This window comes from Muntiacus reevesi, chromosome 4 (genome assembly GCF_963930625.1).
Source record: "Muntiacus reevesi chromosome 4, mMunRee1.1, whole genome shotgun sequence".
Classification (NCBI taxonomy): Eukaryota; Metazoa; Chordata; class Mammalia; order Artiodactyla; family Cervidae; genus Muntiacus; species Muntiacus reevesi.
The window spans coordinates 72089908-72113695 of NC_089252.1; the positions used below are offsets into that span (position 1 = coordinate 72089908).

A 23788-nucleotide genomic window follows, 5' to 3' on the forward strand; every position below is an offset into this window, starting at 1 on the left:
TAGCAATAACAGCCTGAGATACTGGATACTTTTTTATTATTTATTTTTTGCTATTCAGGTTTTGGATCCAAATATGGACCTTCGAACAGTGAAACACTTCATATGGAAGAGTGGTGGTGACCTCACCCTCCATTACCGTCAGAAGTCCACGTGAAGGGCGGGCCAGCACTCCTGGGTATTCATTCATTTACTGACCTTCCTCTATGGCCCCAAGAGTAGTCCTAGGAAGCCCAGAGCCCCAATGGGCACAAGACTTCTAACGACTGATTTGGTATGGACCGAGATTATCTTTCCATTGAAGTGACTAATCAAGATGTAATATAGAATCCAGTCTCCATGTGTAGATTAAGCTGTCCCCCAGGGAAGGCAGAGCGCCAGAGCAGAAGAGCCCCAAGCAGGCTGTGTGTTGCGAGATGTACTGAGGACTGATGAGAGGCCAGCACAGATTTTGCTTCCTCCTTTTGTTTCCAAGGACCTTATCTTGATCTGTTAGCACTTGTCAGAGACACGTGGTAGGGCCATGTCTGTCACTGTGTTCCAACTCCAAACCCACACTCGGGAGCTTTTCTAGGAGTACATTCCATCTACGCAGCACCTATGAAGGCTTTTTCCAAGTTTGTCATTAAAAAAAACAAACAAGTTGTTTTCACCATTTAAGACAGTTATTTTTAATAGGAATTGGCTGTTGCACAATTCAAGAGCCAGCCCATTTCATAATAAATGATTACTGTTGGGCTTGTTTTTAATACTGCATCTCAGATGTGTTGTAGGCAGATCTGTTGAAACCCCAGTGCTGGGTCACAGCGCTTGGACTGCCAGCCTAGAGCGCGCCCAGCCGTGCCCAGCTGAGACGCCTGGACTGCACTGCGTGGCGGCCGCAAGGAGGCGCAGCTCTCTCACTTCTCCCTCCACTGTGTTTTCTTTACGGGCAAAACCGGTGACTCCACAGGGTCTTGCTCTGGGTGAGCAGCATGACACCATCAAAACTTAAGACCATGATGAGATCCTAACTTCATTTAAATGCTACCTGATATTTTTGGTGTCAGAGTAAAAGGATATAATGAGTTAATTTGATATTCATGTCCTGGAAGTATCCATGTTTGTTTTTTCCAGTTTTATATGCAGGTTTGTGTTGTTGTTGTACCTGTATCCAGATTTCTTTTCACTGTTCTTTCTAACAATCTAAAGCTTTCATAGAATCATTTGGATCTTGTACAGAATATAACTTATTGGGGGTAAACACTTCAATTTTTGGCAGAAAAAAAAATACTTTGGATTCTCCCCAAGGTCATTTGTACTTGGAATGGAACAATGATCCACCCCCATAAAACTACACGCGACAAGCCTCCTGTGTGAAGCCAGAAGCACAAGTGCCTTCAGAGGGCAGTTTATTCCAACCCAGTTGCCTCCCCAGCTTGTGTGTGGCCTGTCCCCATGATAGCAGGGACTGTGGAGGGGGTGGGGAAGGCTTTTTCTTTTCTACATCTTCACGGGTTCAGCTGGAGGCAGCTGGTGGGCCTGGGTCCGGACCTGACCATTTGAGATACTCTGATCCGCACAACTGTAGAGACAGGGTTCACTCACTGCTGGGGAGCCTCCTTTGGAAAGTGGACTGGTCGTTGCCTCGAGCACTTTGCAGAAGTGAGCAAAGACGCCACGTTTCCAACGAGTCTGTCTCCCTTATGCAGAGAGCAACGGCTTTTTTAAAAAAAAATCCTTTCTATCTGTTGAATACAACGGTGCACTTTCGGTGCACATTTTTTAGCAATAGTTGTGAATTAATGGCTTAAAAAAAAAAACAAAAAAAAAACCCTCATTTCCCAGCCCTCAGCTTTGTTTGCACGAAGGGCCCTTGGGCTGAAGGAATGGGTCTCGCCGGGCCGTGCTGCCCCGTGTGCCGAGTCTTGAGGGGCGGCTGTGCTCCCTCCCCATCTTAGATCTGACACCCCTGCCCCAGCATGGTTGTTTTTTTGTTGTTCCAGTCAAACCCGTAATAGTTTCCAGAAGATTTGACAGTCTGCAATGCCAAAAGGGTAAAAATCTGTATTTCACAGTTGTATAGAATAAAGGCTTTAGTTAAAATATTTCAAAGTGTACAGTACACATTTATTTCCACTTGTCATTTTCCTTCATAGCAGATTACAGAGAAAGTAAGAAACTTCTGGTTTTGTGTTAACCCTGGAAATAATTAGCATTGATATCCATTTTAGCCCCCAGTTTAGGGAGGGGAGTATGTTAACGTGAGGGCGGGAAGAACCAGGTCCCTTGGGTGAGGGTGACTCTGGGTCAGGCTGCCAGGTTAGTGAAGGGAAACTGGCTTCAGAACAGGCCTCGCCTGATTCTACTTCTGGATTCCTGCAGGCAGACACTGGGCTCCCAGACAACCCAGGAACCAGGTTCTGGCACTGCCTCTGGACACAATGCCTCCCTACTCTGCAGGCTTATCAGCTGCTCTAGTGGACCTGACGAGGCTTTGCTTTCTAAATGCAGTCACAGTGCAGGGAACGTGAGGTGTTTGCTGATACGGGGCCCTCCCTCCATATCTTTGGTCTCTGCCCCCCAGAGCAGACTCCCTCCATATCTTTGGTCCGGGCCCCTCTGTGAGCCTAACAGAGCTCTGAATTCCCTGTAAGGGCACACATTCCAAATCAGATGGTAAAGGTGGGACTTTCGACTGGGCTGAGGCTAGACGGCCAGGCTGGAGGCAGCTTTCATGGTAATCAGCAAGGGCTGTGGGAAGGTGAGGGATTCTGGCCAAAGAGGAGAGGACTTCAAGTGATAAGGATCACCCCTGCACAGAGCCCTCCTCTTGCTGTGGGGACCTAGGCAGAGCAAGACACACAACCCAGTCTCAGCCGCCTGAGGCACTGGAGGAGAGGGGAACAGCCCCCTCCTGTACTGTGGAAAATAACAGAGGGCCCTTACTCACTCTTGTCCAGGCGCCTCATCCCTGCTTGGGATGGGAGCTGTGTGTGAAGAGCTCCAGGCAGGAGGACCAGCTCTGAGAGCCTGCTTAGGATGATGAACTTAAATTTGTTAACTTTTATTCACCACTAGGGTGGCTAGATGACTTGTATATTTAAAAGAGATGGTTGTAGAAGTTTGGGAGTTGACAGGTGTCCCGTCTGGGGACACTAGGTGCGTTAGATATGGATGCTCGGGAAGCAGCAGCATCATGGCCCAAGCACAGGTGAGTCTCTGCTGAAGGGCCTAGAATTTCCAACTGTCCCTCAGGAGAAGGGGGCAGGTTCACGGGAATATGTGGTCAGCCTGAGCCAACTGTGCAGAGTAGCACAGGGTAAGACAGTAAATGGGGCGGCAGGGGTCCCCAGGGCTTGGGGGTGCCCTCCATTACAGATAGGCTGTCTGTAATGGAAAGAATCAAGGCAAGCCCTACAGAAGGATTAGGCGAACACTTGACACAACCCCTCCCTCCCTCACCCCATCTTCACACCTGATGGTGCCTGGACTCTGCTACCTGCCGTGTAGCCACAGTGACTGGAGCAGGAACATGTAATGGGCACGTGGCCCAAAGATGCCCTTCCCCAAGGCCCATGGCCTCTACCAGTGGAAGTTCCATGCCCGACCCAAGCAGCAAAGAATCCTCTCCTATCCCAGCTTCTGGAAAACTTAACCTGGTGCTGTTCCCAGCCCCCTGCTGCGCCAAAAGTACTTGATTGAGATTCTTAGACAAGTGCCCAATTCCCCAAAGCCAGGACCATCAGGCAGAATGACTGCTGACAGGTTGTCTCTTGGAGACCAGTAGGGTCTGAGTGGACACAAAAGCGCCCTCCACAATCAGCAGAAGACACTGCCCAGCACTCAGGGCCTCCCTCAGCCCAGGAAGCACTAAAACAGGGGCCACCCCACACCGCGTGGCCTCAGCTGCCTCCCTCTTCCAGGCCTCATGAAATGCCATCAAAGGGCCTGGTCATAGCCCGGAGTGGTGTTCAGGAGCGCAGAGCTGGGCCTGGCTAGGAGCCCCCCCGGCCTCCACCCCGCAGTCTGGGCTCTCTGGGCTTGCTGGCTCCTCCTCCGCCTGGGCTTCGAGCAGCTCAGCAGACAGCCCGTCTTCGGGTGAGGCGGCAGAAGTGAGGCTGTCGGGAAGGGTCAGCTGAGGCAGGTGGTCGGGCTGGGCCTGGGCGCCGGGGCTGTCTGGGAAGGAGACCTCAAACTCGGACCCAGACCAGGTGGCCTCACCTGAAACAAACAGGGTGGAGCTGAGGAGGCCCACAGAACCGGGGCCAATGTGGCCTGGGGCAGTCACCCCACCGACCCCCAGCTCCCGCCCCCCGTGTGGACGGGATGGGGGCGCCAGCATACGAGCGCCTTGATGTGGCTGCCCTCCCCCAGAGGCCAGCCTCTAGCCAGCTAAGACTCAGGGCCGCCTTCGCCACGGCCCGGGGTCCCTCCCAGAGGGGCCGCCCCTCACCACCACGCTCGTGAGACCCACGGCTGGAGCAGACGTCCTCCAGCTCTGAAGCCGAGCCCGCAGGGGGGGTCAGCTCTGCGGAGGAGGGCAGGCCGGGCCAGACGCTGGCGTTGCTGCTGTCCAAGAGGGAGAGGCCAGACACGTCCAGGAAGCCTGGGGGGAGGCAACTCTGTTGGCGCAGAACCCTGACTGCTGGAAGGCCGGCGCCTCAGGCTCACTGTGCCCAGTCTCTGGGGTATCTGGCCTGGCCTGAGGAGACAGCTGTTTGTGAAGCCCAGCCAGCCCCAGAGGCTCCCCACAGCCAGTTTCTGAGGAAGGAGAGGCGCCTGGGCTGGGTGATCACAGGACTAGCCCAGCAGCAGAGGGCCCTGCCCCTGCCCTGTGCTCAGAGTGCTGCATGACCGAGCAGCCCCCTCTCGCCTCTGGACGGCAGCCTCCCCATCCGCACACTGATCACATCATCTGCGACTAGCCTGGCAGGTACGACATAGCTGCCAGCGCCCAGCCCTCAGCTTGCTCCCGGCCTGCTCGGTACCTGGGTCCATGACTCGCTGCAGTGGAGGCGGAGGCTGCAGAGGAGTCTCCATGGAACGGGGCAGGTCTCCGAGGTCTTGAGCGCCCTGGCCAGGACTTTCAGGCCCAGGGAGCTGTTCCTCTGTGGAGGAGTCATGTGCCTGCAGCAAGGCCTAAGGGGAGCCGGGGAAAAAGAGGAATCAGAGGCATCTGTCAGGACAGGGCTAGTCCAGCCTAACCCCTAGCCCACACCTACCCCGGGAGCACCACTCAGCTCATGGGAGCAAACAGCCTTGGGGACCTACTGCTTCTTTTACAGCAGATGTGCAGTCAGGCAAGAGGGGCCCCACTGGCCTCCCTTGAGGTGCCAACATGGACTTGGGGTCCCCTCCCCACTCTGCTGAGCAGCCCTATCTGTGACCCCCGGCATAGTCCATGCCTGGAGAGTAGTCCCTGAGTGCCCGCATGCAGACTCCAGGCACCAGCCTGATGCCCAGAGGCACCTGGGCCAGACACACAGTCGCTGGCCTAACTTTCCGACAGACTCAGGGAGGCACAGGAAAAGGCTCTGTCCACCCCGAGCCTCAGTTTCCCAGTCATTAAATGAAAATGACAACCAGTGCCTCGCACTCCCCTCACCTGCAGACCCAGGTGTCCGGAAAACCGAAGCAGGTTGCACGGTCCCGGGACTGGCCCCATCTGCTCCCCCTGGGTCCCACAAGCCAGGGGGCTTCCCAGGGGCTCCACAGACAGGCTCCTGGTGAGGACAGCCCCAGTCTCCTCCTTTCCCAGCTGCAGGCCCCTCTGCCCACGTGAAACTCCCCTCTTGCCCCAGCTGGCCACGTACCTCCACGTAGTCACCCTGTTTGGAGCCTGTCTCCAGGCCAAGAGGGGCAGCAGAGTCCTGGGGGGCGGGTCCAGGCGACGGGGCACCGGGCGGTGGGACACTGGGTGGCGGGCCACCAGGCGGCTTCTTGTGGTGGCTGGGGGGCTGGGTTGGGATCCGGTGCAGATACCCGTAACCAATGCCACAGCCCAGGCTGCCAAAGGCCAGAAACACCCTCCTGGGCTTGTCCCACAGCCCTTCCTACCCCTGCCACCCCCACCTCCCAGCAATGAGACGGTCTCCTAGACCAACAGCAGCCTCAGGACCCCTGGGCCCAAGGCCCTGCCCTCCACCCCCACCGTGGGACACAAGGTCCATGCCCACTGGCCAGGCGCCACCCAGAGCCCCACCCCGCCACCCTCCGGCCCCAGGAAGTACCTGCCCTCTCCACCCCAGGCTGCATTGGGGGTGACAGTCACCTCCCGGCAGGAGTCGGACTCAGAATTGTAAACCATCAGCTTCAAGGGCTTCCCCTCGTGGGACTCGATGAGCGAGAAGAAGTCCTCGGACTACGACAGACAGACGCGCCTAAGCCCTGTTCCCACTCTGGGATGGGAAGCCTCACAAGACAAGACACTTCCCACGGACAGCACCCCATCCAGCGGGCCGGGGGAGGGGGGAGGGAAGCCTGCCCTTCCTCACCTCCTGGAGGATCTGGTCCGAGCCCACAACGTAGTCTGTGTAGGGGCGCAGGCCCGCCAGGGCAGCAGGTGAAGAGGGCTCCACATCCTGAGGAAAAAGAATCACGAATTACCCAACTGTCAGCCTTGCCACTGGGGGGCAGCGCGTGGACAGTTGTGTCTTCAGGTGGTGGGTAGTGGACCTGTCCTCTGTCCCCAGGCCAAGACCTCAAACCCAGACTCGCCCAGCCCAGCCCAGCCCCTCGTTCCCCGGCCTCCCGCAGTCCACAGTCTGCCCAGCAGAGGGCAGCGCTGCGTCACGGCGCGCATTCCAGCTCCCGCATCTCACCATCCGGTGCTGTAGACAGACACTTGACCCCTCTGCCCGTTTCCCCACAGTTAAAAGTAGGACATGTAGTACTAGGCAAAAGGTTGCTGAGAAGACCAAAAAAAAACACACGTACAGAATGAAACCACATCTTGTCCCACAGTAAACGCCCCACTTTATTGCTGTTACTGCTGCAGGCATGGGGCTGAAGATCTCAGGGTAGGGGGGAGGTGGAAGGCACGGGTGGTGAGAAGTAGGTGCAAGGATTGCCTTCTCCCTTGGAAAGTTCCACTCCCACCTCCCAGTCTCCCAAGAAATGTGGAAGGATTTGCATCACCACTCCCGCATTGCACTCATGGACGAACTGTAAGGCCAGCTGAAAAGGTTGAGGAGACTCCCCCAAGGGGTCAGTGAGCAACAGAAGCAACCAGACCACTGAAATGTTGTAAAGTGATTGGCCTCCAACTAATAAAATAATATTAAAAAAAAAAAAAAAAAGAAGAAGAAGCAACCAGACACCACACCAGCCCATTTCTAGCTCAGAGCTCCTTCCATCCATCAAGCTGCAGGACTGAGCATTCGAGAACCTGGGCACAACCAGTGACTGTGCATGTCACGTGTGCATGTACGTCCATGAACGAACATTAACAGCAACAGCTGTGACAACGCAGTCACGGAGATTCTTTAAGGTTCAGACCCCAGGCACCAGTCGAGTGCCTGAAGGGGCTCTCACGTGACCTGCCCCCAAAAACATAGTACTGGTATACCCTAGAGTAGACCAGAAAAAAACACTCTTTTTAGATAAGGACTAAAGCAGTGGCAGGATTTCCCAGGTGGCACAGTGGTAAAGAATCTGCCTGCCAACGCAGGAGACACAGGTTCAATCCCTGGGTCGGGAAGATGCCCTGGAAGAGGGCATGGCAGCTCACTCCAGTGTTCTTGCCTGGGAAATCCCATGGACAGAGGAGTCTGGTGGGCTACAGTCCACGGGGTTGCAGAATCAGATACAACTTAGTGACTAAACAACGCAAAGCAGTAATAGCATCATTCTGGCAGCACAGTGACCCTTCCAGCAGATGGCGGCCCCATCTTTCCAAAGAAGATACCAAGGTCTAGACTGTAAGAAACTACCCAAAGTCAGAGGGCCCTGTGCAGGTGACGAGGAGTTGCCCTCTCTGGGACCCTGGAACAGGGAGACCACACCCTGCCCTCAGAATCCCCTGACAGACCCATTGGCTGCTGGCCTTTCCTAGGAGGCCTCCCCACACACCCACCCCCCTGTCCGCCCGTGATCCCACACGCCACGCCCCCACTCACCAGCACGTGCCACACGTGCTCGCTGGCCCGGCGGAAGCTGCAGAAGCGGACGCTGGCGCCCAGCAGGCCCTGGCCGCCCCACATGTTGCTGGGAACCACCTCCACCTCACGTACTTTCATGGTCTTCATGTTGAACACCTCCAGCTTCACTGGCTTCTCCACGTTGGCCTTCAGCAGGGCTTTGAGAGTGTCATTCTCCTTGTTCTGTAGGGGCAGCAGGGCTGACTCCCGGAGTGACCCTCAACACCCAGCCAGGCCCCCCAGACAAGTCTGGGTCTGATACAGGGTGAGGGCGTTGGGGGCCAGCTGCCCCCGAGACACCTGGTGCAGGGCTGGGTCCACAGGTCAGGGCTGGGCCTGCAGCCACTGGACCCCCAGCATCCCTAAGCCCCGCTAAACCTTCCTCCCTCGGGCCCCCCAGAAAACACCACAAGGGAAGCAAAGAGCCCCGAGTCCAGAGCACTGCCGCGCGGCCCACTCTGAGAGGCCCCTTCCAGAGCCCTCACCCCTCTGGGCAGGCCTGGAGGCTTTGTGGACAGTGCCCCCTGTCTCCGGTCCACCCCGGAGGGTCCAAGAGCTAAACTCCAGGCGGGGCCCCCATCAGGCTCAGTGTTGCCCTGGAAGAAGAGGAGATGGGCTTTGGCCTCCCTCCAGCAGAAAAGGCAGGCAGGGCTGGGGTTCCCATGGGACAGCAGGAGACAGACAGACAGACAGGCAGACAGGCACACACACACAGCAGAGGCAGGAGAGGGGCCTCACCAGTCTTGAGTGCCCGATGGTGATGATGAAGTCGAAGTAGGGCTCCAGGCCTGCCTGCTGGGCGGGGGAGTTCTCCTGCACCTGGGCAGCACAGAGGCTGTGGTCACTGCGCTGACCCCAGGACTCTCCCAGAAACCCCCAGCCCTCAGTTCGAGAAACCACCCCACTCCCCTCGTCCCAAAGAGGACACAGACCCCAGCATGAGCTGTTCCAGGTGGGCCGCACATGGGCACGGTCAAGGCTCACTCCATCCTCTCTCGCTACTTTCCTGGGCTTATGTTTTCCTCTTTCAGAAAACGACTCTTTCCAGGTCGTGATCCACAGACTATGCTTCCAGACAGCCTCACAGATGAGCCCAGGGCAGGAGGTCATGGGGAGGCTGGGTGACTCAGATGCTGCCCCAGAGGCCTGCGCTGGGGCCACTGGAAAGCCAGGAAGGTTTACCAGAAAGGTTCAGATGTGGGCAGGAAGGGAGTGCCCCAGGGTCGTGCCCAGAAAGACAGGAGTGGGGAAGACAGCCTGTGGCCAGATCCCAGAGCGCCCCTGACCCTGTGGTGACAGATCCAGGCAGGGTTGAGGAGGGCTGGCTGGGGAGAATGGACCCTGGGGTCGGGCCTGAGCCTGAGCCAGGAAGCCTGGTAAACAGCGCACAGTTCCCTTCGCCATCCAACCTCCCCACGCGGGCCAGCCCCTCCAGGAGCAAGTCCCAGCCCAAGGGTGCTCCAGTGCGGCCTTGCGCTCCCAGACTCCCCGCTGTCTCCAAAAGCACAACAGCCAGGCTTGCAGCTCTGGTGGAAATCCATCTCAAAGGCCCCATTCACAGAGCCTCGCTCAGACAATGCAGCCTTTATCCCAGTTCTGGATGGAAGGTGGGACCCACGCCCTCCAGCCTTTGGCTGTGAGCACTTGAAGCCCAGTGTCAACCAGGCCCCCAACCCCCAGGGCTCAGGCGGCCTCAGGTTCTTGATGCCTGCTTGAGGGGAAGGCCCTGTGGCTTCTGCCACTCCCCAGGTCCTCCAATCACAGAGTCCGCAGACTGAAGGAACCCTCACCGATGAGGCTGTGGATTCAGGCCAGTCTGCCCCTGGGATCAGGGCTCCCTCCTCACAGCAGTACCATCAGAGCGTCTTCTTGCCACCTCTAGAAGCTGCCACGGCTTCCACTGAGGAGCCCAGAAACCCAAATCCAGCCCTAGTTGGCATTGCCCAGAGGGCTGCTCTTGGGAGCCCACTTCGCCATCCCTTCAGGGGAAAGTCTGGGGAAGAGGTAGCTTTTCAGAATCGGAGGACAGTTCATCTGGGAGAGCGGGTGGGGAGCTGCTCCTCCCTGCTGTGGACCACTCCACTCCACCTCCCCTGGGGAGAGGCCACCGCTCCTGAGCAGGCTGGTCGCCCGGTACCCTCCTCCACCCGCTGTCAGCCCCTCTCGGTCACCAGGGAGGCCCCGAGGCTCAGGCCCCAGTGCGCAGGCGCAGGCTCTGTCCCAGGCCCCCAACGCCTCCACCTCCTCGCTCCTGTGGCCTTGTCCTTGGTCTGGTGGTACTCCCCTGCCTCTGGCCTGGGCCTTGTCGTCGCCCGCTATGGCTCCACAGCAGAAATCATCTGGGATGCCGCCCACCGCACCCTCAATCCTGAAGCAAGCGCCCCCTCTGTCTGGCTTTCTCCCAGGGGCTCCTGACATCTCCAACCCCACAGCCTACCACGGGTGCTGCTTTCATAACCCGCTCCCCATCTCCCATCAGGGCACCTAGAGCAACTAACCGCACCATGGCAGCTTACACCTTCTGAGGATTGGCTAGGTGCCAGGCGAGTGCACCACCCGCTTCCCCCGTCATTTAACCGGCTCACTAACCCCCAACTGACAGGGAAGGAAAAGCACTGTTATTCAACAACAGCCTGACCCCAGGAAATCCGACCCAGAGCTTGCTCCAGTCCACAGCCCTGTAACAGCCTGCCGAGCGCAGTGACTTCTCCCCCATGCTCTGCACACTGTGGGAAGGCCAACAGTTAGAGAAAGCAGCCCACTTGTTCTCTGTTCGGTTTTCTTTTTACTATTAGGGAGGCAACATTACACTTTTACTTAAAACCTCCTGATGGTACCATACCTCAGCATTAGATCCTAAATCCCCAGGACGACACACAAGGCCCCACACAATGTGGCCTCATCCTTTCCCACCCTCCTCGCAAGGGCCTGGCCATTCAAGCACACCAGTCCCACCTCCTCACTGCTCAAGCCCAGTAGCATAATCCCACCTCATCGTCTCCCTCTGCCCTGAACACTCTTCCCCCGTATCTATGTGTGTGTATATAGATACATACACATAAATATATATATAAAACAGGAAAAAATTTATCGTGGAACTATTAAAGACCAATGACTTGAAGAAGGAAAGAAAATGATCAAGCAGATTAAAAAGCTATGTAGGGTAGTTAATTGCAAGAGTGACCAGACAAACTTCACCTTGCCTACTGTCCACTCCTTATTTTTGAGTGTTGGTTCAAACGTGACTTGATCAGAGGCCTTTCCTGACCCCTCTATCCAAAACAGTACCCACTCATCACTCTGGACCCCTTACTCTGCTTTATTTTTCTCTCCAGCAACGGTCACCACCTACCATACATTTCAGTTTCTAGTCTGCTCCCTTCTCTCCCGGCTGCCACCCAAATGAAAGCTCCATAACAGGGACAATGTTTCTTCTGCTCACTGCTTTATCTCCAGGGCCCAGAAATCTACATGCCATAGCGTATGTACTCAAAGTCACTGTTTTTGGCTATAAGGATATATCGTACAACACAGGGCACATAGCAAATATTTTTATATAATAACTATAAATGGAGCACAGTCTTTTAAAATTGTGTATCACTATATTGTATGCATATATAAAATTATACAACTATACTTCAATTAAAAAACTAAAGCTGCACGTATGAAATGAAAAAAATAAATGTTTCGTAAATGAAGACCCAGTTCCTCAAACTTTCCACTCTGTCCCTCTCCAACAGGCCCTTCTTATCTTCACTCTTACCATCCACCCCCAGGCCCTGCCAACAGCCTTAACTTGCTTTCCATCAAACCTGTTGGAAGACCCTTCTGGCTGGATGCATTTCACTGTCCACTTTTTCCGTCTGGTACCAGCCCATGGTGTCCACTAGGGAAAGCCTATCAGCAAGCACAAATCCTGTTACCTCTGGGTCCTGGAGCCATTCTGCTTTTCCTTTTAGCAAACCTCTTCCGTCCCCACTCTCATTCCCCAACCCCCCACCGCCTAGTTGTTAATGACAATAACAGAGACCACTCAAAAGTAAGGCACCAAACTGACAAGCTACGCCCATCTCTGCAGCCATCCATCTGGGCACAAGGGAAAAGGGAGTCTGGCCCACCTGCGCTCCGGAGACAGACACCCACCTACCCTCTCATCTCCGTTACAGCCCCGCCCTCTCCGAGGTACTAATCACTCCACACCTCTGTCTGGCTGCGGACCCTTCTCCCCACCTTCAGGCCCTGGAACTCACTCCATCTCCACTTCCCTCGGGACTGCTCATCCAGACCTCTTTGTGGCAACATGGATGACTCATTCTCTGCGGAGGCCCTACCGCGCTTCTCCGCAGTGTTCCACCTGGGGACCCTCCCCCTGCAACAAACCTATCCCCGAGCCCTCGGCCGCATTCTCTCTGCTCTCCCGCTCCCACTTTCCCTGTGTGGTTCTCGCTGGTCTTCGGCCTCTCGAAGCCTTTCGACCCCAAGAAGCGTGGGATGAGAGCCGGCGGGCTCCCCGGCAGTTGGCAACTCCTTGGATCCAAGACGGCCGGGGACTAGGCTGAGCTGGCTCTCTCCTCAGGCCCAACATGGAGCGCAGTGCACAGCAGGCGATCATAAATGTGTTCACACAAGTGCACGAATTCTCCTGACTGAACCTGGTGCGTTCACTCTCCACCCGGGACAAGTGCCATTCCGGAGCTGCCCGACTCCACCAGGAAACGCTCCCGCTTCCTGCAGAGCTGGCACTCGGGGCTGGCGCCGGGCCGACCGCGGCCGCAGGCGGGCCGGGACCCGGGGGTGCCACGGCGCCTTCTCTCCGGCGACGACTCCCACCGAGAAGGGGTACCACCCTCCCCCGGGAGGCCACCCAGGGCCGAGACCCCGCGGCTGCCGCCCCCGGGCCGGCGATCTGGCGTTCCCGCGCGTCGGAGCGGGTGCCGCGCCAAGACCTCAGGCGCCGCAGGGGCGACTCACCCCGTGCAGGTGGAAGCCCTCGGCGCCGCCCGCAGGCTGCTCGGCGCTGGCGCCCAGGCCCATGGCCACGGTCAGCTCGGGCGACGGTGCCCGGGACCTCGACGCCTACCCGGGAGGCCCAACTGGGTGCCCCCAGCGCGGACTCGCCCTCTCGGCGCTCGACTACCCGCGCCTTGTCACGTGGGCGCCTGGCCACGCCCACCCCAAACGCTGACGCCCTTAGAGAACAGCCAGCCGCTCCGTTTCCAAGGACGCGCGAGCCTCCGACTTCCGGCCGCGACTGGCGCACCCAGGACCCTGACTTGGGAATCTCGCTCTGCCCGGCACCACGAGACCCCGACTCTAGAGCCGCGGGCGCGCAGAGATGAGCAGCAATGACTCCTCCCTTATGGTGCGTGACCCGGGCACTGCTCCTCCTCTGGCCCAGTCAGCCCCGCGACCTGCAGCTTCCCTGTTACCTCTCTGACCGCCACCCGGCTTTCGCTGTCCCCGGCCTCTTCAGACGGTCTTGGCGCCTTCTCGCCTCTTTCCGTGGCGAGCACATCCTGTCTAGTGTTCCCTGTGTACCCTGAGCCCCTAGCCATCATCCCCACCCAGTCTTATCTCCGAGCTCCCCCAAACCAAAGCATAAAAGCCCATCACCTTGCCATTATCCGACCCCCACCCCCGGCTCCAACCGCCTGTACCTTTTCTGTGTCCTTCACCCTAGTGGATAGCACCACCGTTTGACCCCCCAGCCGTTACTCTTCCCCACAGCCATCTCCAGCTCCTGTCTATCAGCAGAAAATATCAGCTCCTTATTTTATCTCCTAGCCCAGTATCACCACCCTCTCCCCTCTGGGCACCTGCAACAGCCCCTCTCTCAGCTGGTTTCTCTACTTCATCTCTCTTCACCAGTGGTCTCCCTACCACCACCACCGCCAACAGCAACCACCCCAACACACACACACAGGAGCCAGAGTGGTTTTTGCAAAAACACACATCTGAACATTTGCCCTACCCCCCGCTATCCTCATGCGTAAAACCATTCCAGCTGCTTCCTATTACCCTCAGGATGATGTCTGGGCTCTTTCATATGGCCCACAAGGCTGTTTACAATCCAACCACATCTATCCCCAACCCCAGCATCCACAAACCTTAGGGGAAGTGAGACTTCACTTTGAAATCTCAGCCTCTCTTATTGCATGATGTTTGTCAAGCCACAGCCTCCTTGGGCTTTGGCTTCCTTAATTGTGAAGAATATGGAGAGAATAATACATAAGATAATAGGCGTAAAGCCCTTGATCCCCTTCACCACAGGTGGTTAGCCCACAATAACTCACAATTCTAACTATTGGTGTCATGATTCTTATTACTGGTCCTCCTCCTTCCCCCTTATTCCCTTCATAAGGCAAAACCTGAGTTGAATTTCTCATCAACTTTTGAACCAGAATCTGTGCTTAATTCCCAAACAAGCCATCTCCAAACTCTTTCCTAAGAAAACCGTATGGAGCTGTTTCTGTGGCCGGGGAGGAACAAGATGAGACCAGAATATCTTTCTCTTCTCTTTACAGAACTGGAGGAGGAAGAGGGAATAGGGGAGGGAGAAGATCGGATCAGAGACATGGGCCTGAGACTATTGCGATTTTGCCTTCCTCCTCGCAGGCTGGGATCATTTACTACAGCAAAGAAAAGTACTTCCGCCATGTGCAGCAGGCTGCAGCTGTTGGCCTGGAAAAATTCAACAATGACCCAGTGCTGCAGTTCTTTAAAGCCTATGGAGTCCTCAGGGAAGGTGAGGACCCATCAGTGTTGCCTCCTGACCTTGGGCCCTCACTCAGCAGGAACGCACCGACTCCACCTGGATGGCTACTTCTACCCCAGTCATGTTCCCCTGGAAACAGTCTTATACAGAGTGGCTAGGTTTCCAGGTTAATTCACAGAAATCTGTGTAATCTATATCTAGTTGACTTTCAAGACTGGAGAGCTCTCTCTCCCTGTTCTGCACCTCAGTTTCCCTAAAATGAGTTTGGAGGGAGAAATGACCACAGGTTTATTGAACCAACCCCAGGCTTGATTACTGAACCAACCTCAGGTAATGCAGGAAAAGGAGGAAGTGGTGGGTGTGGGCACAGTCATGTGTGGGATAGAAGCAGAGAAAGGAGTAGGGCCCCTGCAGTAACAATTCACTGACATTCAGAAGGTGGTCCTGGGCCGCCCATGGCCAATGTCAGTGGACACGGAAGGATAAATATAGTCAGTGGCTCTGGGGTTATATTTTATAGCTAGCTGGGAATGCCCAGAGGTCCTTCTTCAAAACTGATTCAGGGTGTCCTTGCAAGTACTCACAGGAACATCTCTCAGCTCCAAATCCTCCATCCCCTGGCCACGCAGACCATGGTGCCAGCAATGCTTTCAGGAAGCTTCAGTCTTCAGGGAACTTGGGCCATTAGGGACCTGTGGACCAGTTAGTCCAAGCCTTGGGTCAGATCACACCAAGCCTTGAGTCAGCCCTGGGTCTGCCGTGGAGCCTCCAGCCCTCTGAGCATAATAACCATGTGGGTTCTCTTCACAGAACGCATCCAGGATGCCATCAGCAGCCTGGAGAGCATCCAGAATCACCCAGACGTGTCCCTGTGCTCCATCATGGCCCTCATTTATGCTCACAAGTGCTGTGAAACCATTGGTGAGTGCAGGCATGCTCAGTCAAGCCTGGCCCAGTGGGGAAAAGAGAGCCCTGCTCCAGACACAGCCCCCTCTTGGGCGGCTGCAGGAAGTGTATGCACCCCTGGCCACAGATGCTATGAGGAGTGGCTGCCAGTCCCGTCCCCACAGAGACCTCAGAGACGACCCCATGCCCAGGCCTGGTTGAGTGGGAGCCACAGGCAGAACGCCTGACAGTGGGAGGGGTCCTCCTTTCAGATCCCAAGAACTGGGGAGACACCCTGCTTGCCTTTGCCAAAATCTCGTCAAGAAAAACCAAGCCAAAATAAAAAGTTTCTGCCCCTAAATTTCCACCTCTCTAGGATCAGCAAGAGATTCCACAAAACTATGTACAAACTATTTTCCCATCTGGAATGGACTATGGGCCTGAGGTGGGAGATTCCGGTCTGATCTGTCTGCCCAGAAAACTCCTGGGCACAGAGGAGAAACGATACATGTCAACCAGCAAACCCAAGTCCAGGGCTGGGTGGCTCCCGTGGCCTCACAGGGGCTGGTGTTGCTGGTTCCCAGGCCCTGGGCTGTCGTGTGGTCAGCTCCCGTGTGTTGTGGGAGGCTCAGAGTGTCCAGGGGAAGGACCAGACAGACCTCCCTGTCCTAACTTGTCCTCTTTCTCCTCTCACGAATTCCCAGACCGAGAAGCAATTCAGGAGCTTGAAAGCAGCCTGAAGGAAATCCGCAAGACAGCCAGTGGGACCGCCCTGTACTATGCTGGCCTCTTCCTCTGGCTCATGGGCCGCCATGACAAGGCCAGGGAATACATTGACCGCACGCTGAAGGTCTCCAGCAGCTCCAGAGAGGTACAGGCCCCTGGCATCATGGGGGCAATAGCCAAAGAAAGCAGCGTCCAAACGCATCATACAGAGTGGCTCTGACTCCCGTGGAGGGCGCTAGGGCTGTGGGAGGGTCATACCCAGGCACCAACAAGGCCCATGCTGGCTCAGGGGCTAGCCACCTATAAACTGGACTTTGTCCACAGAGTCCAACCTGCAGATAGGTGTTTTATGGCCTGTGCTATACAGTTTTAAAATCTTGAATTAGTTGCTGGCATTTTGAAATCAGAAGATTTTTACCTAAAAGTCCCAGATTTCTTGGTTCTTTTGAGAAACTAGATGAGCTGGCTTCACCGGGCCTGCATTCCCTCCGTGCAGAGATCTGCTCGGTGCCTCTGGTTGCTCACACAGTAGATCTCACCTGTAGTAGTCTCATGGGCCGAAGGACTGTAGAATTGGAAGCCTCAGTCTAGGCCTTGCATCTCAGCAGGGCATGTATCACCCCCAGCCCCCCACTCAGTCAGTTCAGTCGCAGACTCTTTGCGACCCCATGAACTGCAACGTGCCAGGCCTCCCTGTCCATCACCAACTCCCGGAGTCCACCCAAACTCATGTCCATTGAGTCGGTGATGCCATCCAACCATCTCATCCTCTGTCGTCCCCTTCTCCTCCTGCCCTCAATCTTTCCCAGCATCAGGGTCTTTTCAAGGGGGTGAAAATTGGTTCTTGAAGGAGAGGGTGAAAAATCTCATTGGTTGTATGTAATACACAAATGTACACACAGAACATAAAATCAGTCAGTGTATATGTGATACTTAATTTTCTTGGAGGGGGAGACAATGACGAGGGGGAAACGTCTAAAAAGGCTCCTTTGTTGTTGGTCAGTTGCTCAGTCATGTCCAACTCTTTGCGACCCCATGGACTGTAACCCGCCAGGCTCCTCTATCCGTGGGATTCTCCAGGCAGAAATACTGGAGTGGGTAGCCATTTCCTTCTCCAGGGGAAAAAGCCTCGTTTGAAGGGCAGCAATGGAAAAGAATTAAGAAACCTGCTCTAGGCTATGAGCGGTGCTTTGGGACAGGGTCTTCCAGGCGCCCCTCTGATCTTGCCTCCCAGGCGTGGCGTCCTTCCCTGGTACCCTGACCCCGGTGTAAAGTAAACAGACAGTGACGAGACAGGTGGTAGTCCACTCCATAAGGAGCAAGAGAACCATGGGGGTTACAGCGAGAGCCTCACCCTAGCCTGGAGGGTCAAGGAAGGCCTCCTCCAGGACGGGCCTCTTCCACTGAGTTTTAAGACTGGTGGTGGTTAACCAGGTGAAGGGACCTGGCTTAGGGGGTGCATGCTGGGAAGGGCTTTCCAGGTGAAGGAACAAGAGGCCTGAAGGCCCAAGAGAGAGAGCAGGGCTATGCTGGGATCTGGGAGCCGCGGTGCCCAGCAGGGCCTCGGAGAGTGGAGTGACAAAGAGGGGGAGATGGGGCAGGAGAGGCAGTTGAGTGGAGGCGATGCAGGAGCAAGGACTTCATCTTTCTCCTTGTTCTTATGCCAGGGCTATGTGCTCAGAGGCTGGGTGGACCTCAGTTCAGACAAACCCCACACGGTGAAGAAGTCCATCAAGTACCTGGAGCATGGCCTTCAGGACACCAAAGACGTCCTGGGGCTGATGGGAAAGGTAGGCAGTGGGAGGCGGGGGGTGGGAGTGTCCCCAGCCAGGGACTTCAATCTCTCAGCCCCCGACCCGGTGGATGAAGAGCAGAGGCCCAGAGAGGGTCAGGGTCACAGAGCCGCCCTGGGCCTGCCCCAGTCCTTCCTGCATTCTGCCCAGTCTGAGTTTCTGTCTGTCTCCTGCCTCAGATCTCCTCAGGAGCTATGCTCCCTGGGTTCTGGTGGGCTTTTTTCTTTCTGTCCCTTTTGTTTTCACCCACTGTCCCTTTTCTCTGCATTTTCCTTTCTCATCTCATCTGTTAAACTCACTCAATTGATCATAAGAGAAAGAAGGTATGTGTTTTATATTTTCTGATCTTAAATTGTTGCCTTTTTCTGATGTGACCCTCGCTGAATCAATCTATGAGAGAAAAATCATCCTCTTACCTGCTTCTGTTTGTATATACTTTTCTTATAAAATGAATACGTATGCCTGCATGCATGTTCAGTCATGTCTGACCCTTGTAACCCTATGGACTGTAGCCCGCCAGGCTTCTCTCTCAATGGAATTTCCCTGGCAAGAATACTGAAGTGGGTTGCCATTTCCTTCCACAAGTTACCTTCCCAGCCCAGGAATCAAACCCACATCTCTAGTGTCTTCTGCAGTGGCAGACAGATTTTTTTTTTTTTTTTTTTTTTTTTACCACTAGCGCCACCTGGAATGAATGCGTGCTCATTGAAAAACCAGAAGTCAAAAAAGTCAAAATGGCATCCTTTTAGACCTGCCACCCCCGAACAACCCACAGCAATGTTTTAGGGCCGTGTCTCCTAGTCTGTCTTCTACGCTGCTTCTACATTGTTTCAGGGTGCACCTTCAGTGGCTTGCTGGGGAGCAGAGGCCATGAAGTTATCACACAGGAGGTTTATCAGTTTGTGCCCTTGGGACCGACATGTGTAGGGAAAGTCAAAGAAGCAGGAGGGAGAACTCGGACTGTGAGGCAGCCCCAGTGGCGGCCTCAGCCAGCTCTGCTGGGAACTGTGGAGCTGGGGTGGCCCTGCCCTGACCCCCTCACTGACAAGATGTTGGATGTAGGCTGCCCCTCGGGGATGGGGGCAACCTGGTACCTGGGGGCTCCCTGAAGCCACAGGGGAGCCCAGGAGGGAGGCTCGTCCAAGAGATATCAACAGCCACCTCCCCTGGTCCTGAAGGGGGTCACACACAGCACCTGCGACAGGACAGGAGACAGTGGGATTTCATATGGTTGTTATCACAGGGCATCTTACCATTTGGTCTCTCTCTTCATGTAGGGTTATGTCATAAGCACATGTCATTTTGACATAAAGTCAGGCCACTACTGCGTGGACCTAAAATAATTTTCCAACTTTGCCTCCTAGTGTTTGTATATTAAGGTTGTTTTTAGTTGTACACGTAGAAAGCAAGCTACGGTGAACACGTTTATACATAAATTTTTATTTAGAATGCTCTCCCTCTTGTTTTTAGTAAGTCTCTTAATGGAAGGTTACTGTAGGCCAAAGCCAGCCTTTTGGAGTCCAGTTTCAAGCCTTTGGGAAGCACTGCTCTCTGCCCCTCAGGCATCTGTGTCATGACTTGCTCAAGAGAGCCTAGTGGCTGGCTGCATGCAGAGACCGTGACCCCAGCCTGGTGAGCCTTGACAGAGAAAAAGTCCCGCAGACTTAATATGTGGGAAGAGGGTTACCTGCAAACTCTTGCTGACTCCCGGTGGCTGCTCTGGCCCCAGTGAGCAGTTTTCAACGGTGATTTTTAGGAACGTGAATGGGAAATGATGGGCCTTATTTGGAAATTTAAAATGCTGAACCTCCCCACTAGGGGGCGCCTTCCCATGACTTTGCTCTGCTCCAGGCCCGCAGGGGCTCAGCTATCTCAGCTACCTCCTGTAGCCCCTGCCTTGTTGTGGTTCATTCCCTCAGGCGTGTCTGACTCTTTGCGACCCCCTGGACTGCAGCACACCAGGCCTCCCTGTCCTTCACCATCTCCCAGAACTTGCTCAAATTCATGTCCACTGAACTGGTGATTCCATCCAGCCATCTCATCTGCTGTTGTCCCCTTCTCCTCCTGCCTTCAGTCTTTCCCAGCATCAGGGAAATGAGTCAGCTCATTTGCATCAGGTGGCCAAAGTATTGGAGCTTCAGCTTCAGCATCAATCCTTACAATGAATATTCAGGATTGATTTCCTTTAGGATTGACTGGTTTGATCTCCTTGCACTCCAAGGGACTCTCAAGAGTCTTCTCCAACACCACAGTTTGAAAACATCAGTTCTTTGGTGCTCAGCCTTCTTTATGGCCCAACTCTCACATCCACACATGACGACTGGAAAAACTATACCTTTGGCTAGATGGACCTTTGTTGGCAAAGTAATGTCTCTGCTTTTTAATATGCTGTCTAGATTTGTCACAGCTTTTCTTCCAAGGAACAAGCGTCTTTTCATTTTGTGGCTGCAGTCACCATCTTCAGTGATTTTGGAGCCCAAGAAAATTAAGTCTGTCACTGTTTCCATTGTTTCTCCATCTATTTGGCATGAAGTGATGGGACCAGATGCCATGATCTTGGTTTTTTTAATGTTGAGTTTTAAGCCAGCTTTTTCACTCTCTTCTTTCACCTTTATCAAGAGGCTTTTTAATTCCTCATAGCTTTCTGCCATAAGGGTGGTATCATCTGCATATCAGAGGTTATTGATATTTCTCCCAACTGATATTTCTGGCAATCTTGATTCCAGGTTGTGCTTCATCCAGCCTGACATTTCACATGATGTACTCTGCCTTTAAGTTAAACAAGCAGGGTGACAATATACAGCCTTGACATACTCCTTTCCCAATTTGGAACCAGTCTGTTGTTCCATGTCTGGTTCTAACTGTTGCTTCTTGACCTGCATACAGGTTTCACAGGAGGAAGGTAAGGTGGTCTGTCTTGAAAAATTGTCCATAGTTTGTTGTGACCCACACAGTCAAAGGCTTTAGCATAGTCAATGAAGCAGAAGTAGATGTTTTTCTGGAATTCTCTAGCTTTTTCTATGATCCAGTGGATGTTGGCAATTTGATCTCTGGTTCCTCTGCCTTTTCTAGGTCCAGTTTGTGCAACTGGAAGTTCTCAGTTTCCATACTATTGAAACATAGTTTGGAGGATTTTGAGCATTACTTTGCTAACATGTGAAATGAGTGCAATTGTGCAGTAGTGTGAACAATCTTAGGCATTGCTCTTCTTTGGAATTGAAATGAAAACTGACCTTTTCAAGTCGTGTGGCCACTGCTGAGTTTTCCAAATTTGCTGGCATGTTGAGTGCAGCACTTTAACAGCATCATCTTTTAGGATTTGACATAACTCAGCTGGAATTCTGTTCCCCTGCCTTGCCTGTCAGAAAACCCCAAGACTGCTGTGGACCTGATTTTTCACTCAGTGATGGCTCCTGCCCACGTGTTAGGCTCTGCTCCTGTCTTGGTGGGGACACTGATGCCCACCGCTCATTTTGGGTGAGCACTGATGAGGGCTCTTCTGTTCGGCTTTCAACAGGTGATGTACTTCATGATGATGCAGAACTACTCAGGTGCCCTTGAGGTGGTGAACCAGATCACCGTCACCTGCGGGAGCTTCCTGCCTGCCTTGGTCCTAAAGATGCGGCTGTTCCTGGCTCGGCAGGACTGGGAGCAGACGGTAGAAATGGGACACAGGTGAGGGGCGAGGCTGACCTGATGCTTCCTTCCTTTGCCAGTTCAGTTCAGTCGCTCAGTCGTCTCCAGCTCTTTGCAACCCCATGAGCTGCAGCACGCCAGGCCTCCCTGTCCATCACCAACTCCCGGAGTCCACCCAAACCCATGTCCATTGAGTCGGTGATGCCATCCAACCATCTCATCCTCTGTCATCCCCTTCTCCTCCTGCCCTCAATCCCTCCCAGCATCAGGGTCTTTTCAAATGAGTCAGCTCTTCGCATCAGGTGGCCAGAGTATTGGAGTTTCAGCTTCAGCATCAGTCCTTCCAATGAATATTCAGGACTAATCTCCTTTAGTATGAACTGGTGGGATCTCCTTGCAGTCCAAGGGACTCTCAAGAGTCTTCTCCGACACCACGGTTCAAAAGCATCAATTCTTCTGCACTCAGCTTTCTTTATAGTCCCACTCTCACATCCATACATGACCACTGGAACAGCCACAGCCCTGACTAGACTTCCTTTCCGGTGGAGGGGACTAATTGGTCCCGTCTTGCACAGTGGCAGGATGGGAGATCCTGTGTATTTGATGGGACAAGCCATAAAAGTCAGCATTGTCAGTGGGAGTTATGAATAGTGATATGGTCACATTGGGGGTTGGGGAGCAGAAGGAGGATGGACGTGAACTAGGCACTCATTTGTCACAGCAGGAAGCCAGCAGTGGAGGCCTGTGATGGACAAATCAAGAAATAGGCCTCTCGGGACTTCCCTGGTGGTCCACTGGTTAAGACTTTGCCTTTCCATGCAGGGTGTACGGGTTCAATCCCTGGTCAGGGAACTAGATCCCACATGCCTTGTGGCCAAGAAACCAAGAAACGTGGAACAGATCAGTACTGTAGCAGATTCAATGAAGACATTGAAAACGGTCTACATCAAAAAAACATCTTTTAAAAAAAATTGGAAAAGAAATAGCCCTATCAAACGATCTAAGCATAGTGTTTAGGAGAGAAAACTACCAAAGGAACTCAAGGCAATAAGAGTTAGAGGTAAAAAAAAAAAAAAAAGAGAGAGGTAAACAGCAGTTGTGTCTGAGGAGTGGGCGGGGAGGAAAGAATAAAGGCAGAAAGGAACTATTGTAGTATGTAATTTTTAAAACTGTGGGTGTAATATATGTTAATAAAAACTGTGGGTGACAAAGGTCATTGCCTGAGAGAATACTTTAGTAGCGAGCTGAGTGCATCAGGAAGACAGCAGAGGGAGGATTCAGGAGTAATGGGGACTTGTGGAAGCCCAATTCCAGGTATAGGGTGATCCTGAAGCACTTTCACTGTGAACAGAGATAAAGATGGCTTCAGGGAAGGAATGTTTGATGGAGGGTTTTTGAAAATGGAATTTTCTAGATAACTGAAGCTTATCTCTCTAAACTCTACCACTTTAACCATTTTTATCACAGTAATCATAAAACATATAGTACTAATTTTCTTCCTAAAAAGAGTTCATGGACTGTTTTTTCTGAGTGATCATGAGTCACCAGTACAGTTCAGTTCAGTTCAGTCACTCAGTCGTGTCTGACTCTTTGCAACCCCATGGACTGCAGCACACCAGGCTTCCCTGTCCATCACCAGCTCCCAGAGCGTGCTCAAACTCCTGTCCATCGAGTTGTTGATGCCATCCAACCAACTCATCCTCTGTTGTCCCCTTCTCCTCCTCCCTTCAGTCTTGCCCAGCATCAAGATCTTTTCCGATGAGTCCATTCTTTGCATCAGGTGGCCAAAGTATGGGGAGTTTCAGCTTCAGCATCAGTCCTTCCAATGAATATTCAAGGACTGATTTCCTTCAGGCTTGACTGGTTTGATCTCCTTGCAGTCCAGATTGTGTGTTTGTGTGTGGAGGTGGAATACA

At 53.8% G+C, this 23788-nt stretch overlaps 3 protein-coding genes across 17 annotated transcripts in view; 2 read left to right on the forward strand and 1 right to left on the reverse strand.

The window, feature by feature from the left end:
- Positions 1-2084, forward strand: part of WDR48 (WD repeat domain 48) — a 45548-nt gene extending 43464 nt beyond the window's left edge. For both annotated transcript variants that reach the window (XM_065933033.1, XM_065933035.1), the window contains one exon: positions 59-2084. In XM_065933033.1, the coding sequence (XP_065789105.1) occupies positions 59-154 (96 nt within the window). In that variant the 3' untranslated portion in view covers positions 155-2084. The remainder of the gene's footprint in view (positions 1-58) is intronic.
- GORASP1 (golgi reassembly stacking protein 1) lies at positions 2085-13267 on the reverse strand. 4 transcript variants are annotated; one of them, XM_065933038.1, is made up of 9 exons: positions 13089-13267; positions 8856-8936; positions 8097-8300; positions 6474-6560; positions 6210-6340; positions 5793-5985; positions 4968-5118; positions 4433-4585; positions 2085-4200 (listed from the first exon to the last, which is right to left on the reverse strand). In XM_065933038.1, exons 1-9 carry the CDS (start codon positions 13149-13151, stop codon positions 3932-3934), a joined length of 1332 nt encoding a protein of 443 aa, XP_065789110.1. In that variant the 5' UTR covers positions 13152-13267; the 3' UTR covers positions 2085-3931. The 4 variants fall into 4 exon arrangements, with proteins under 4 accessions (XP_065789110.1, XP_065789109.1, XP_065789108.1 ...); XM_065933037.1 differs by lacking the exon at positions 13089-13267 and adding an exon at positions 9050-10532 and having other exon boundaries at positions 4454-4585; positions 8097-8317; XM_065933036.1 differs by lacking the exon at positions 13089-13267 and adding an exon at positions 9050-10512 and having other exon boundaries at positions 8097-8317.
- Positions 13268-13314: 47 nt separating this feature from the next.
- The window catches only part of TTC21A (tetratricopeptide repeat domain 21A), a 35559-nt gene continuing 25085 nt past the window's right edge, over positions 13315-23788 (forward strand). For 9 of the 11 annotated variants that reach the window (XR_010662951.1, XR_010662952.1, XM_065933026.1 and 6 more), the window contains exons 1-6: positions 13315-13479; positions 14733-14862; positions 15643-15753; positions 16422-16588; positions 18111-18233; positions 21754-21911. Coding sequence is in view for 9 of the 11 variants with exons in the window: in XM_065933026.1 (XP_065789098.1) it covers positions 13453-13479; positions 14733-14862; positions 15643-15753; positions 16422-16588; positions 18111-18233; positions 21754-21911 (716 nt within the window). In the remaining 2 variants the exon portion in view is untranslated. The remainder of the gene's footprint in view (positions 13480-14732; positions 14863-15642; positions 15754-16421; positions 16589-18110; positions 18234-21753; positions 21912-23788) is intronic. The other 2 variants (XM_065933030.1, XM_065933031.1) reach the window with 1 other exon arrangement.